Consider the following 14,608-nt stretch of genomic DNA (forward strand, 5'->3'; position numbering starts at 1 on the left):
ACTTTTACACTTTGCATACAATAATAGTAAAATAAAGATAGGCAAAAGGCGGCTCTTTCTGATAATGTATGGGAAATTAAAAACTTAAATACCTAGGATTGCTTTAACTATGGTTGCCCATGTCTGCACACATCTTATGATGGGGGGTGTATTATAGTGTCAAGATACAACTAAACACATTTCAAAACAAGGATTGTATCACTCATCATCTAAAATTAAAGTGATATTAATTCACCAACATCAGCTGAAAGCATAATTTCGCTCACCGTTTGTTGTAAAGTTTGTCAGTGTGCAGATACAGGATTAGCATGGGCAACAGTAGGCTGACAAGAGGTCTCCCAGATGGTCATTCAAAATCTTCAAAAACATTAACATATGTTGTCCATATAAATTAAGTCTTGAAATTTGACAAAAAGAGCTTCAGTCCTCATTCAAAATGACCGATTTTCTCCTGGTATAGATTTCCGTGGTGTAATACGTTTTGGAGTGGTGACCAGTAGTCAAGTGGCAGAGGCGATCTCGATCAAAGACGATGAAACTGTTTATCTCCACCGACGGTTCAACTCGTCCTTGGTAAGTGGCATCATCAGACAACTGATGACTGCTACACTGAGCATTTGAGTAGAGAAGAAGATTCACACCATAAATTTTTTTTTATAAAGTTGTGTGTGTGTATAAACATATAATAATTGAGTCAAAATAGTAGAAATAATCGGACTCTATGGACAAGCAGTAGCATTTTGCATAGAATTATTCTTTGTATCCGCGTCCTTCAGATTTTCCCTCGCAAAGAGCGGAACTTCACCTCAGTGAACATCTGTGGCTGGGTGTTTGAGCACCGTGAGACAGTCCTTCAGTGGCTGCAGCCTCCTGGGACAAAGTCCCGCCTCCTGGAACAGGAACTGACCAAAGGCCCTGCACTCTTGTTGTTTCTGCCTCACACTCCCCTTGGGTCCAAGCCAAACCCCATACTCACCCAGGTGGGTCATGACCAAACAATTATTAAAACTCTGTTTGAGATTTAAGATTTTCTGAAAAACTTTCTAAATGTTTCTGACTGCCCATCATTATTTCTCTGACACCTCTCCTTTGTTTTCTTCTCAACTGTTTTCCCTCTTGTCTAGATTGCAGACGTTGCTGTGCGTTATCATTCGTGTGACAACCCCAGCTGGATTAGTGATGGCACCTCTGTGTTTGACTCTGTGTGCTGTCAGTCAGTGGTTGTTCCTGGCTCTAGTACAGTCACCGGCACTAATTTTTGTGAGTTGTGCTTAAATTTTTCTAAACGAGATTCAACCAACTCTGCAATGCCTTGCTCTTTCCTTGCTGTGGCTCAGGGAGGGGCTGTGTTGCACTCTTACCTCAGACACTGCTGCCAGTATGGACCACCCACTCCTGTGTCCATAACAGCTCCAACAGTGACTCCTTCAGCTGCATGTAGCAACTTTTTAAGTAGCTACAGCCCGTTTGGTCTGTACAGTGCCTGCTGCAGACAAATCAAACCCCAACTCCATGCCTATTCCTCACAAGCCAGTGTAAACTCGGAGAGAATACCCGTGGCACCTCCCTCTTCCGCCATCTCTCTGTCCTCCGTTTCCTACCAGGGAGTAGGCGGGATCACTGGACTGCGATGTCGTACCAATAAAACACTGAGGTTCTATGTGCTCGATGTTGCCTTGAACTGGCCTCTGGCTGTGAGGCTTGGGGCTCCAAGCAACAAGACCGCTTTTCATCAGATGGACCTGGGGTTGAACGGTGATGGTAGCGCTGATTCTCTGTTCGCAACCATTGTGAACCTTAAGGACGAGGTTCATTATATCCTTCAACGCACCCCAACAACTCCCTTAAAAGAGTCTCTAGGTAAGAGTAGAGAACAGGATTTTGCTGATATTAGTCTAGTCTCACTCTGTTTGGGCCTATGATATCACTTAGCTCTGTTTACAGTGTCAAAAATGATAAACCACTGCATATTGAATTAAATGTGCGTTGAATGTTACAAAAAAGTTTTTAATTACCAATAACCACTTATATACAGAAAATTTCAAAAAAGAAAAATATTTTTTAGAGATAATTTTCAAAGTTTCCCGTATTTTATGTTACACTTGCAGCCTATTATCAGCCCACCACATTAAATAAATAAAAGATTGTGCATATATTTTGCCACGGTATCAACACAGCCACTGATCCTGGTGGTAATTTTCTTTTTTAATTCTGTATGCATGCATGTGTTTGTTCCTGTATGGATGTGTGTGTGGGCGGGTGTGTATGATTGCATGTGTGGCTACATCTCTCTTAGAGGCCTTCATAAGGAACTTCAGTGCACCCTACAGCCTCTTGCAAAGACACCTGGTGGAGTGGAAAGGGGAGGAAGGTGAGGAGAAGGCCAGGCATCCTGTAGAGGAGCAGTCACCTCCTTGCCCCCACATCATCACAGAGCTCACCACCTCCTCCCTCCTGCCCTTTGTCATGGACCCTGACAAGGTGACAGCAGACTGCACACTGTTGAGCCTATCTGAGCTGGACTGTACATGGTTGGCTGCCCAGAATTCCTGATTCTTAGTTTTTGTCTGTGTTAGTGTTTCTATTACTGTGTGTTCCTCTAGGATGTGCTGCTGTTCTACTACACCCAATGGTGTGGCTTCTGCTCAGTCCTCAACCACATTGTCATCCAACTGGCAAAACTATTCCAAGGCAATGGCACTGTCACTATTGCTAGGTAGGTGTGTTTGTGAATCTCTCTCTTGCTCTCATGTAAATAGTATATGTGGTTTTTCAGTTATAGTTTTATCAATTTTTATTGCCTTTCCAGTAACACTGTATAATCAAGGGTTAGTTCCCTGCCACTACCTATTTATAATTCAATTTTATGTCATAACTCTCACTCCCCTGTATTTAGGATTAATGTTGCACGTAATGACCTTCCATGGGAGTTTATGGTGGACCATGTTCCCTCTATTCTCCTCTTTCCTAGACACAGGTAAGAAGAATAGTATGTCTCACACATATATTCAAACAGTACACATTGTACAAGCAGCTAACTCCTGGTCTCCATTAAAAAGAAGAAAAAAAACAGCTGAAAAATAAAATAGATAAAAAGTTTGAACCAATGAATAATGTCCATAAACTAGACTCCTCCTTAGCTGTGTAAAAGGGTGTCCTGGACCATTCCATCATATGATCATTTTTGTGACTAACTACAGGTACCACAAAGTATTATTTTAACGTGTGTATTAACAATTGCATTTTGTTTACAGTACCTTTTTTGTTTAAAATACCTTCCACCTGATGAAAAGAATTAAAACTAGACATAATTCCAACATTAGCCTAGATAACTTCACCAGAACACTTCCATTGAAACTGACGTAGTTATTCCACCCAAGTTCAGTGGAAATGTTCACCCTTGCTGCGCTCAGCCCCAAGCCTCTGTATGCATTACCATAAACACTGGCTTCAGACAGTATTTACCCCCCCCTCGAACCTTTTCATATTTTTCTCTTTACTCTGCCAAATTTGTGTATTTGAAAAAATAATTCACTAGCACAATAAATTCAACACATTTATGAAAAAAAAATTTTTGTTAAAGAATATTTGTTTTTAAAAATGAAAAATTCGCAATTCCCATGTTGAGAAGCCCCCCCCCCCAAAAAAAAATCAGCTGTGAGTCTTATTGAGTATGTCTCTGAGTTTTGCACAGTTCGATTTTGGGTTTTTCCCCCATGCAAATTTGTTCCCAGTCTGCCAAATTAGATGGAGATTTTCAGTGGACAGCAATTTTTAAGTCATACCATAGGTTTTCAATGAGTTGCAAGTCTGGTTTTCGTTGAGCCCTTCCAGAATATTAAGCTTCCTTGTTGAGCCGTTCTTAAGTAGTTTTTGCTGTGTGCTTTGAGTCATTGTCCTGTTTGAATGCGAATCTTCGCCGTAAATGCTCTGCTCTTGTTGACTGAAACACTGTCTCCTCAAGTATTTGCCGGTCTTTGGCTTTATCCACTTTGCCCTTGACAATAAACTGTCCAGTGAGCTGAACAAAGGTCAATGACACTGAGTAGCTCCCCTAGAATGATTTTTGATTTTAACACACATTTACAAGAGCATTTAGATCGACATGATCTTCATCAGGTTCACCATTTCTAAAATGATCCACTTTCATATAACGTAAAGACAGTCTTCGGGAGTGGTAGCTTTCCAGTCTCTCCAGCTGAAAAGCATCTCCTTGGCATGAGGCTGCCACTATTATGCTTTATGGAAGGAATGGTATAAGGAAGGAATGGTATAACCAGGATGTTGGGCTGTGTTTGGTTTGGTTTGTGTTGCGAAGTGTTTTCTCTGGACAGATTCTACCAAACCATAGCAAGTCTATGAGCACTGTAGCTGGTCTCTTGGTCTGTTCTCTGTTAATTGCCCTTTCTGTCCGGTTGCTCAGTTTGGTCAGACTGTTTGAGCTTGGTAGTATCTGGGTTGTACAATATTTCTTTTTCCATTTTAAAATGAAAGTGCTCCTAGGAAGAGTTAAAGTTTTTTGGTTTTTACCTTTTTACAAGTCGTCATGAAGTGCCACAGGCAGGTCCTTGATCTTCATAACAGCAAGCATGATCTGATCTGCTTTTTCACTTGTGAACCTCACACAGTCAGGGGTATGTATACTGTGTAACCATGTGGCTGAATACAGGTGGATTTAAAATCAACATGAGTGGACCTTGTTAACGTATTGTGTGCGATCTCGAGAAAATTGAATACACTTGGCTCAATGGAAGCTGTTAATCTGACAGGGATGAATGTTTTTTAGTTATCCCCGAATGTTGAATCAATTCATCCGGACACAAGGTTTAGTGCGAGAAACGTTGTGTCCAGATGAACTGATTCAACTTTCTGGGATTTCGTTACCTAGACTATTGAGCATGCGTCAAGACACTTATTAGTTAAATCATTTTCAGGTTTTAAGTTTTGATATAACTTTGAACACATAGAAATATTTTATTTCATTTTGAAATTACCCCTGAAACCCCTGAATAACTATGCAATTGTTGTTATGTGTATCCTCAGCATTTATTTATTTATTGTATTTATGTTGGGAAGTTGGGTATGTTAGCATGGAGCTACCATGCTCTACTGTAAACAAATACCACCAACCGGGTTGTGTGGCAGTAAAGTTTCTTGAATCCTGCTTTGAAAATGGCACCTATAGGAGTTGGAAAACAATTCCCATTTAAATTTATTTTCATTTCATTTTGCAACACAGCAAAACAAGAAATAATCAATGGTGAGTGAATACTTCCTGGAGCCACCGTAACTTGAGAGTTGACGAGTAAATTTCCAAAATGTGCATTTAAAAAACTTTACTGGAAAATGCACATAATGTCCTGAAATACCTGATTTCTTATCTAATGCACCACCTATTTTTACATCTTCAAGGAAACAACAAAGTGTGAAATTCCCAGATGACATGCCCATCACATTACCCAACCTCTTACGGTTTGTCCTTAAACACTTGGGCTCAGGCCGTCACACAGACAGATCTACAAAAGCATCAGGTGAGGGCGATGGGCTGGGGCCTGGCGCTCTCCTACGTGCGGAGTTCCTGGCACTCCAAGGCGAGGTTCACACACTGCATCTTGCTTGCGAGCGTCTCTCCCAACAGTTAACGCAGCTTTGGCGCGACAACCGTCGGCTGACGTTCAACACGCGCACCTTAGAGGCCCAGAATGCTGAGCTACAGCAGGAGAGGCAAAGCTTGGAGGAACAGCATCGGGAGAAGAGCCGTCAGCTCGAAAAGGCAGTGAGACGGCTCCAGGAGCTGGCAGACGCTTCTGAGACCCTCCTGAATGAAAACACACTGCTCAGGGTTTTACTAAGGGCACTGAAGGACAGGACAGAAGTGAAGTTGAGGGGGGATGTGGGGAAAAAAGGGGGGGAGCAGAAGCGAAACCATCTAGCCTCATGACAAATGGTCTCCAGGGGATCTTGACAGCAGCTGAGCAGAGGAGCGAGGAAAGAAAACCAGAGGCATGGTGGCCAAGAAATGAGTGGACGATGGGAGAACACCTGGCATAGATGAATGGGCGAAATCAGAATTTGGTAGGAGCTGAAAAGGAGTCATCAGAATTGCTGAGCAGAAGTGCTAAATGAGGATGAGATGGAAACCCAATGGAACATGACCACAAAGAATTGGTGAGGATGGAAGTTAGACATTTTTGGGGGTAAAATTAGAAACGCCACCTAAACAATACAGGGCAACATCTGCAGCAAGGGAATTTTTTTAGTGGGGTGTGAGCAGAGAATGAGAGAAAAGTAGTCACAGGAATTAGCAGGGTGCTTCAAAGAACAGAGTTTGGCTTTAGGGTTTGACACAAAACCAATCTCCAATGGGTGCTGTGTAGTGAGTAACCAAGCTCTGAACTCTAGACACTGTTGGATAGAGCTTTAGTGCCAACTGTCTTATCAAAGGGCTCTTTTCTGATTTGGAGCTTGCATAACTTAAACATCCAATGAAGGATAGAGAAGTGACCAGTGTCACCTGACCTCTTACAGAGACCTTGTACACGAGTCCTTTACCATTTTGAAAGTATGCCCTCTTCCACTGTCCTACAGGCTTGGGGTTGGTGAGTTTTACCCTATAATGCCATGTTTTTGGATTAAAGTGGGGCAACGTCTGTGTGCAAATGCAAGCGATTTAAAAAAAAAAAAAATTGAGATGCAATAGGAGTTGGCCTTTAATGGAGCTGAGCTGTATTTAAAATTGAAGATGAGAGCCTGCTCTCTGAGGGCTTTTTTTGGGGGGTGGGGTGGCCCAATTAACACTTGGAACTAATTCACGAGACATTTGAAGGGGATAATAATTATCCAGCGAAAATCATCTTTTGTGGACTTAATATATTTTGGCAGGAATCCTGGAATGACAAAAATTATGTCTATTGCTATGTAACTATTCAGGTCTTAAAAATACAATGCTCCAGTTGTTTACATGTGAAATATTGCACCAGTTTTTACTGATTAAAAAAAAACCAAACTTGAGCTTCTTGTTTTTCTTGAATGTGTTTTTAAGTGGTCAATAGTCTACTGTATGACATTATTGCATTATCACCGCCTATTTGATAGATAACGTTACTTTCAAAAACTAAGGTAACAAGGTAAAAATGAAATGAATAGATTACCCAAGCTATTGATCCATATTACTCAAATCCTTGCCTTGGTTATTTTAGTCACCTGATGTTTGTCTTGATATTCCTCTGCATTTACAGACAATGGCACCCGTTTCTTTTTTGTAGGCTCTTACAAGAGCTCACAAAGAGAGCTCTTCTCTCGTTTCAATGAGCAGTATAATAATCATTGTTTGTCTTTGCATGCCACCTTTTTAGTTTTGTGACCCATAACTCCAAGTAGATTGAAAACCATTCCAATAGTCCCACTTTTTGACAGTTTTCAATTTCACTGGACATAAAACCCCATTAATCTTTTCTCTGACTGCAGTAGAAAGCCCCATTTAAAGAAATCTCTAGTTTCTTTATTTGTCTAAGAATGCAACTAGAGACTGATACGTGTTGAGTGAAAGCTGTTTAGATCTTGCCATTTTTCCTTGTAAAACTACCAAACGGAAAGAAGAACTGACAGAAGGACTACCTAGGGGATGATGACATGATATACCCATGCTGTGATGTCGGCACTCTGCCTTTCAGGTGTTCAAACCATCTTTGGGGCTGAAGAGTTTCAGTATGTGCTCCTAATAATAGTTTTGAAAAAGAAAACTGGCTGTTTGGCCCATGACATGATCAGGCAAGGATGTAGAATTACTTGGATTCTCATGACCCTGCCTCTCATATTGCCTGTGTGTGCGCGCATGTGTGTGTGCATGCACGCGTGCGCATCAGCCAAGAGAGATAAACGTAATCTAATTCAGCACAACTGAATCATGTGCTGTACGTTTCAGTCCGGCTGGGAGTTTGTCTTCAACTGCAAAGCTTATTCAAAACTGCTTAAAACCCAGTCCTGTTCGCGCCTCTCCATCTTTGTTTAACTATATTGCTCCAGTACAATATGCAACCAGTGTACACACACAGTCCCCTTTCCTTTGTCGAAGATTAAATTTGATTAAAAGTTTCCACATTCTTTTCCCGAAGTCAGCCACCTTGGACTAATAAGAGACCACCAAAAGACAGAACAGAGGATATTTTGTCTGCCGAGAAGTGGAGGAGTCTGACACGAATTAGCAGTTGAATGAAGCCGTATACAACACAATCAAACCGTACAGGTCCATGCCATTCAATAAAGTTGTTTCAAACTTTGTGGATTCCTCCTCACAGATGTGAAGATATTGAGCAAGAGTGTGTAAGACGAGCAAACTTGAATTTCAGGGGACATTCCTGATGAGATTTGCTCAAACTGGAGTGGCCTACTGCAAGTCTGAAAAGTCTGAGCACAAACCAGACCTTCGAGCACAAATCTTTTGGATACACATTTTGGAAGAGGTTAGCTGGGTGTCCATTGGCATATTTCCTTCACTCCCCTCCACAGACGTACATAAAAGGATTGGATGGGTTAACGGAAGGCTGCCGGACCAGTCGGCATACCGGGTTGGGTCCTCCGGGAATGCTCCGACCAGCTGGCTGAGGTCTTCGCAACTATATTTAACCTCTCACTATCCCAATCCATAGTCCCGGCATGCTTCAAGACCACCTCAATCATTCCTGTCCTCAAGAAATCAACACCCACATGACTGAAACACTACCAACGAGAGGTGTAAAAACCAGGTCCAGAAAGTAAATGTCCAAACTGTATATTTGCTCCAACCATGTGACTAAACCAGCTGATTTCATAAACTAGTTTTCCCTACCTAGTTGAGGAGTGGTGTTGACTCGAATCCGCTGGTGTAGTGCATGAGTAGAGCAAATACATAGTTTGGACTTTTACTTTCTGGACCTGGTTTTTACACCTCTGCTACCGACCCATAGCACTCTTCCCCATTGCTATGAAGTGCTTTGAGAGACTGATTCTGGCTCACATCAAAAACATTATCTCCCCTACAACTGGCCCACATCAGTTCGCCTACCATCCCTAAAGATCTACAGAGGATGCCATTGCCACTGCCCTGCACTTTGCTCTGACCCACCTTGAACTTAACAACACATACATCCAGATGCTGTTCATATATTACAGCTCTGCTTTCAACACTATCATCCCCACCAAACTAACCACCAAACTAACCACCAAACTCCTCTCCCTTGGCCTCAACCCCTCCCTCTGTAACTGGACTCTGGACTTCCTGACCAACAGACCTCAGTCTGTTAGGTTAGGTGACTACACCTCCTCCACCCTGACCCCTCAGCACAGGTGCCCCTCAAGGCTGTGTTCTGAGCCCCCTCTTTTTCCTCCCTCTTTACCAACGACTGCCTGCCAACTCACCCTTCAAATGTAATTGTTAAATTTGCAGATGACACCACAGTCATAGGCTGTATCACCAACAATGACGAGACGGCCTACAGGGACGAGATTCAGCACCTCACATCATGGTGCACCACTAACAATCTTGTCCTCAATGTGCAGAAGATGAAGGAGCTGATTGTGGACCTCAGGAGGTCTAGAAGCTGCAGCCATTCCCCCATACACATCAATGGGGTGGAGTTGAAGCATGTCTCCAGCTTTAAATTCCTTGGAGTCCACATCAGCAAGGACCTCTCCTGGACACTAAACACCCAAGCCCTTGTGAAAAGGCCCAACAATGCCTACATTTCCTGCGGAGGCTGAGGAATGCCTGTCTATCCCCCAAAATTCTCACCAACTTCTACCACTGCACCATAGAGAGCATCCTGACCAGCTGCATCTCAGTGTGGTATGGCAACTGCACATCAGTAGACCAGAAAACTCTGCAGCGGGTCGTCAAGGTGGCCCAGCATATCACTGGTACCCAGCTCCCAGCCATGAAAGACATTTATCACAAACGCTGCCTTCGAATGGGTCTCAGCATCAGCAGAGATCCCACCCACTCCAACCATGGACTGTTCTCCCCCTGCGCCTTGGGAAGTGCTACAGAAGCCTCAGAGCCCGCACTACCAGGCTCAAAAACAGCTTCTTTCCCCAAGCTGTTACCCACCAGAATCTGGCTACCCACTGAATGTCTGTAAATATGTTTATACTCGTGCTCTTTATTTATTTTTTTTATCTATCTTTAGCTTTTAGTCTTTATCTGTATATATCTCATACTGTTTGCTATGTTTGTCTATGTCTGTCTTGCACTGTTTGGTGAAGCTGCAGCCCTCGTTTTGTTTTTACACATGTGCCTGCACATTGTTTTAATGACAATAAATTGAATTGAATTGGATTAAGTGCTGCGCTGAAACAGAAGGTACTTTGTGCACACTGCATGGCCATCGCATGACTGCAGTGGGACGTAAACAGGGATGTGAAGGAAGGAGTTACCCTTCAGAAAGGCACATTACCTACCCTCCAAAAGCTGTCATCATACTTTTCTGATCTGACGGTTTTGTCTGTTGGTTTGAGTGTCCGACCAAGTCTGTAAGTATTACAGGATTTCCTCAGCAATGTCATTAATGGTATGTTAGAGAAGTAACAATGCTGCTGCTCTTTTATAGGATTGTATTTATTCTCATGGCTTGATTGACATCTCTGTTTCATGTTGAACTTGTTAGCAGACATTGATATTCAAACGTGATATGTTGTACATGTTATGACATATGATGTACTATTCCCTGTATTTAACTAGATCTTTGACCCATGGTATAACGGGAACAATGGCAAATGCCCAAGTGCCTGTCGGTGAGTTCTCCATTATATATTTTTGACAAAGAGTAGTTCAAATTATGATTTTTTTAAACTTAGCCATTATTTCTTGGTATGAATGACATAAGTAGTGTTTGCAGTCGGTCTATGTATTTCCTTTTGCTTTGCTGATTCTGTGCTCCCTCTTTTTGCACACCTGGACAACAACAATCACCGTTTTTCTTCAAGTGACAATTGGTCCATTTGGAGACAATCCAGTTCAGGTCAGCTGTCCTAGTTGCCATCAGACAGTGGTTTCTAAGGTGGAGTACTCCTCCGGTTGGCTCACCTACCTGTTTTGTGCAGGCCTGTTTTTCTGTGGGTATGTAGTGCAGAAATAAAATGTTACCGATCCCAACAAATTACATCAGTTCGAAATGGAACGGGAAATGGCCATAGCATTGAGAATGGCTAAGAATTTACTATAATAACAGAAATTTGTGAAATGTAGTATTAAAGTAATATACATATTCTTTCATAGTTAACATGATTAATTTTACAATGCATACATTCAATGTTAACCTGGATAAATAATCAGCTGCCTTAGTTGCCTTGCAATCACTAACTAGTTCTCACCATCCTCCAGCTTTGCTCTAGGTTGCTGTCTCATCCCCTTCTGTGTGGACCGACTGAAAGATGCAAAGCATACCTGTCCTGTCTGCAAGACGGTCCTTGGCGTATATAAACGCTTATAATTGTGATATACTTTTTTTAGACTCTACATTCTTTTGATCTAAAACCCAAAATAAACGAGGCTTCACGACATCAGGGTTCCCATGCGATTGGAACGGGATAATTCAACTGAGACCGATAATAACAAAATGTTATCACTGACACTGTTATAGCCTCTTGTGTCCTTTGTTTGGTTGTTACAGTAGCTGCTGCCTTGGCACTGGGATAAGATGTTGAAAAAATATAAATACACGTTATGGTACTGACTCTTCTGTGCATTGTCTTCATAAAGTCTGTAATGTGTGCAGTTTTATTTAGTGGTACTTTGGCCGGTTGGTGTATAGGCAAGGCTAAATTGAATTAGTGGTACCTCTACATTTCTATAATTGCTTTTTGCAGCTTTGTGACCAGTATAATGGTATTGAACAGATAATGTAATATTTCAGACTTTTCTTTCTAATCTTTCACGCTATTTAATGTTTCAAAAGAATATTACCGCAGAGGTGAAAGTATAATAAGTACCTTTTCAGCCAATAATTTGTCAAACGATTCATAAAGAAAAGTTGTTCAAAGAACCCCTGCCATGAAAATCAAGTATTTAACCTTGTTAATATGTACATATGGTGTTAGGGTAATGTTACAAGACATATCAGGAGCAAAATAAGCAGCCAACGCCATGGCCGAGCATTTGAAACTGCAGTGTACCAAGGACAGGCTCAAAAAAACAACAACCCTGATTCAGACAGACAGGGTTTTATACGTCACAAACATAAGGAACCAATCCCGTTAATGGACGGGGTGATTTCCATATTATCTGCACCCGCTTCGGCGACACGAACCAGAGGAGAAGCGGTGTAACCATGGTATGGTAATGTTGCCAGCTGTAAGTTTGTTTGTTAGTTTTTTTTCGGCTGCAAATTTACGAACCTGAACCAGTGAGCCTTCCTTTATTACCAAAGGATCCGAAAATCCGAGAGAAATTTATTTGTTTATTTGAAGAGAGAGAGAAAAAATCGTAATGGCCCAGCCAAACTTTCAGAGGAAACGTGGGTTTGCAGTAGTCTTTTCTAGAGCGCCGATTTTAAAATTTATCACAAAATAGACGAATTTTGCCTCAAAACTTACACTGAAGTCCGACGCTGTGCCATCCTGGGGACACGGCGAGTACGAGCCGACATGCGGGTCAACCGGTAAATATATTTTTCTTTCTCTTACGCCAAAGACTTTCTATGGTGTTCAAAGCACTTCTTCCTAACGGCACATCTGAGTGTTTGATTTGTCAGAGCTGGCAAGCGGGACCAAGGTTTAGCTAACATTAGCAAGACATTATTAGCTGGTTGATAACGTAGTCAAGCCGAAGTCTCGTGTTATCTATTACCGTTGCATTTAGAGAGCGATACACTTGCACGCGACCCTGTCCAATTTGCTCTTATTCTTCGGAATCGGTTTCCGGTTCGAACATTTATGGCTGAATCACTCCTATATTATCACTTGCCATTGTGTAGCGTACAGTTGCAAGCAAAAACAGAAAACAGGGTTCTGTGATGGCCTGGCGGCCTGTCCAGGGTGTCTCCCCGCCTGCCGCCCAGTGACTGCTGGCCTGGGATAGGCTCCAGCATCCCCGCGACCCTGAGAGCAGGATAAGCGGTTCAGATAATGGATGGATGGATGGATAGATAGACACGTTGCTGTGATTGATGAGCAGAGTCAGCGGTGAGCAGGTATATGCACTGCAGGCCAGCAGCGGTGGGGAGATTTGAATTGAGGGCGGGGATAATTTGTATATTCATAGAGCTGGATTTTGTTTTAATTTGGGAGGAGTAGATGTGATTTTAAGGATTTTAACAAGATAACTGAACTTGCCCCCCCCCCATTTTTTCTCCCCAATTATATCTGGTCAATTACCCCACTCTTCCGAGCCGTCCCGGTCGCTGCTCCACCCCCTCTGCCGATCCGGGGAGGACTGCAGACTACCACACGCCTCCTCCATACTTGTGGAGTCGCCAGCCGCTTCTTTTCACCTGACAGTGAGGAGTTTCGCCAGGGGGACGTAGCGCGTGGGAGGAACAGGCGCCCCGGTCGACCAGAGGAGGCGCTAGTGCAGCGACCAGGAGACATACCCACATCTGGCTTCCCACCCCCAGGCATGACCAATTGTGTCTGTAAGGATGCCCGACGAAACGGGAGGTAACACGGGGATTCGAACCGGCGATTCCCCTGTTGGTAGGCAACGGAATAGACCGCCACGCTACCCGAATAATTGAACTTATCGTCGTTCTGTAAGGACTTGCATTTATTTTTCTAGTATTTTCTCCTTTCTAGTGGTCGTTTAGGAGTAATTTATGATTCTTTAGTTTGCGCCCTGTTATTGTTTTCATTGGTTATTTTAGTCATATGATACAATCGGGTCATAGTTCAGAGATTCAGATCAGGAAACGCTTTCGTTGTTCATCACATGTGGTCAGCTTGCAGCTCCAGCTACCTTATCCTTCATTACTTATCCTTATTGCTTGTGAGTTATATTTACTTTCACGGTGAATCAGAATAGTGCACGGGTGTCATGTGGGGTATTCTGTTATGTTACATTTAAATATTTAGTTTATTTGCATGTGAATGCGGTCAAAGCTAAACTAGTGTAGCCGGGTGGTAAATCTGTTAAATATGTTAAATGATTTTCCACTTAAATTTAGTATAGTTTAACTGTTAATATATGTAATTGTTACACTGTCAAGCCATGTAAAATGTCATTTGATGTATTTAAATTGTGAAGCAGATTGTGAGTGTATTTTTATAGTTTTGGTTGTCGTTGCATGTTTTGACCAGTAAGTGGCAGTGTTGCGGACTTTTATTGTAACTCCGTGCAAGTCATCCAAGTGCATCTTGGGTACTCTTTCTGCAAGTTATCCAAGTGCATCTTGGGTATTCTTTCTTTCTTTCTTTCTTTCTTGTGTGAAGCACCTGAAGATTGCGGTGTGACGGTGCTCTGACTCCGCAGTAAGTAGGGGTAAATATCTTGTGAGATATACCTGTAACATTATTCCAAACAATATTGTATGTCGGTAATTTGACACGATGGTTTGATTTAGACGCTACTGGAGTTGATGTTCGGTGATTTTGGGCGCGAGCCGTCGACCACTGTTCGCCATTGCAGGCATGACAAGGTAAT

At 42.4% G+C, this 14,608-nt stretch overlaps 1 protein-coding gene across 2 annotated transcripts in view; it reads left to right on the top strand.

The window, feature by feature from the left end:
* Nucleotides 1-11,984, top strand: part of txndc11 (thioredoxin domain containing 11) — a 28,898-nt gene extending 16,914 nt beyond the window's left edge. The window contains exons 7-15 of one of the 2 annotated variants that reach the window (XM_056280020.1): nucleotides 461-573; nucleotides 777-980; nucleotides 1,125-1,860; nucleotides 2,297-2,481; nucleotides 2,604-2,716; nucleotides 2,897-2,977; nucleotides 10,715-10,767; nucleotides 10,960-11,092; nucleotides 11,357-11,984. In XM_056280020.1, the coding sequence (XP_056135995.1) occupies nucleotides 461-573; nucleotides 777-980; nucleotides 1,125-1,860; nucleotides 2,297-2,481; nucleotides 2,604-2,716; nucleotides 2,897-2,977; nucleotides 10,715-10,767; nucleotides 10,960-11,092; nucleotides 11,357-11,465 (1,727 nt within the window). In that variant the 3' untranslated portion in view covers nucleotides 11,466-11,984. Of the gene's footprint in view, nucleotides 1-460; nucleotides 574-776; nucleotides 981-1,124; nucleotides 1,861-2,296; nucleotides 2,482-2,603; nucleotides 2,717-2,896; nucleotides 2,978-5,412; nucleotides 6,997-10,714; nucleotides 10,768-10,959; nucleotides 11,093-11,356 lie in introns of those variants that run through there. The other variant, XM_056280019.1, reaches the window with a different exon arrangement.
* The last annotated feature ends 2,624 nt before the right edge of the window (nucleotides 11,985-14,608 follow it).

The sequence above is a fragment of the Lampris incognitus genome, chromosome 5, assembly GCF_029633865.1.
Source record: "Lampris incognitus isolate fLamInc1 chromosome 5, fLamInc1.hap2, whole genome shotgun sequence".
Classification (NCBI taxonomy): Eukaryota; Metazoa; Chordata; class Actinopteri; order Lampriformes; family Lampridae; genus Lampris; species Lampris incognitus.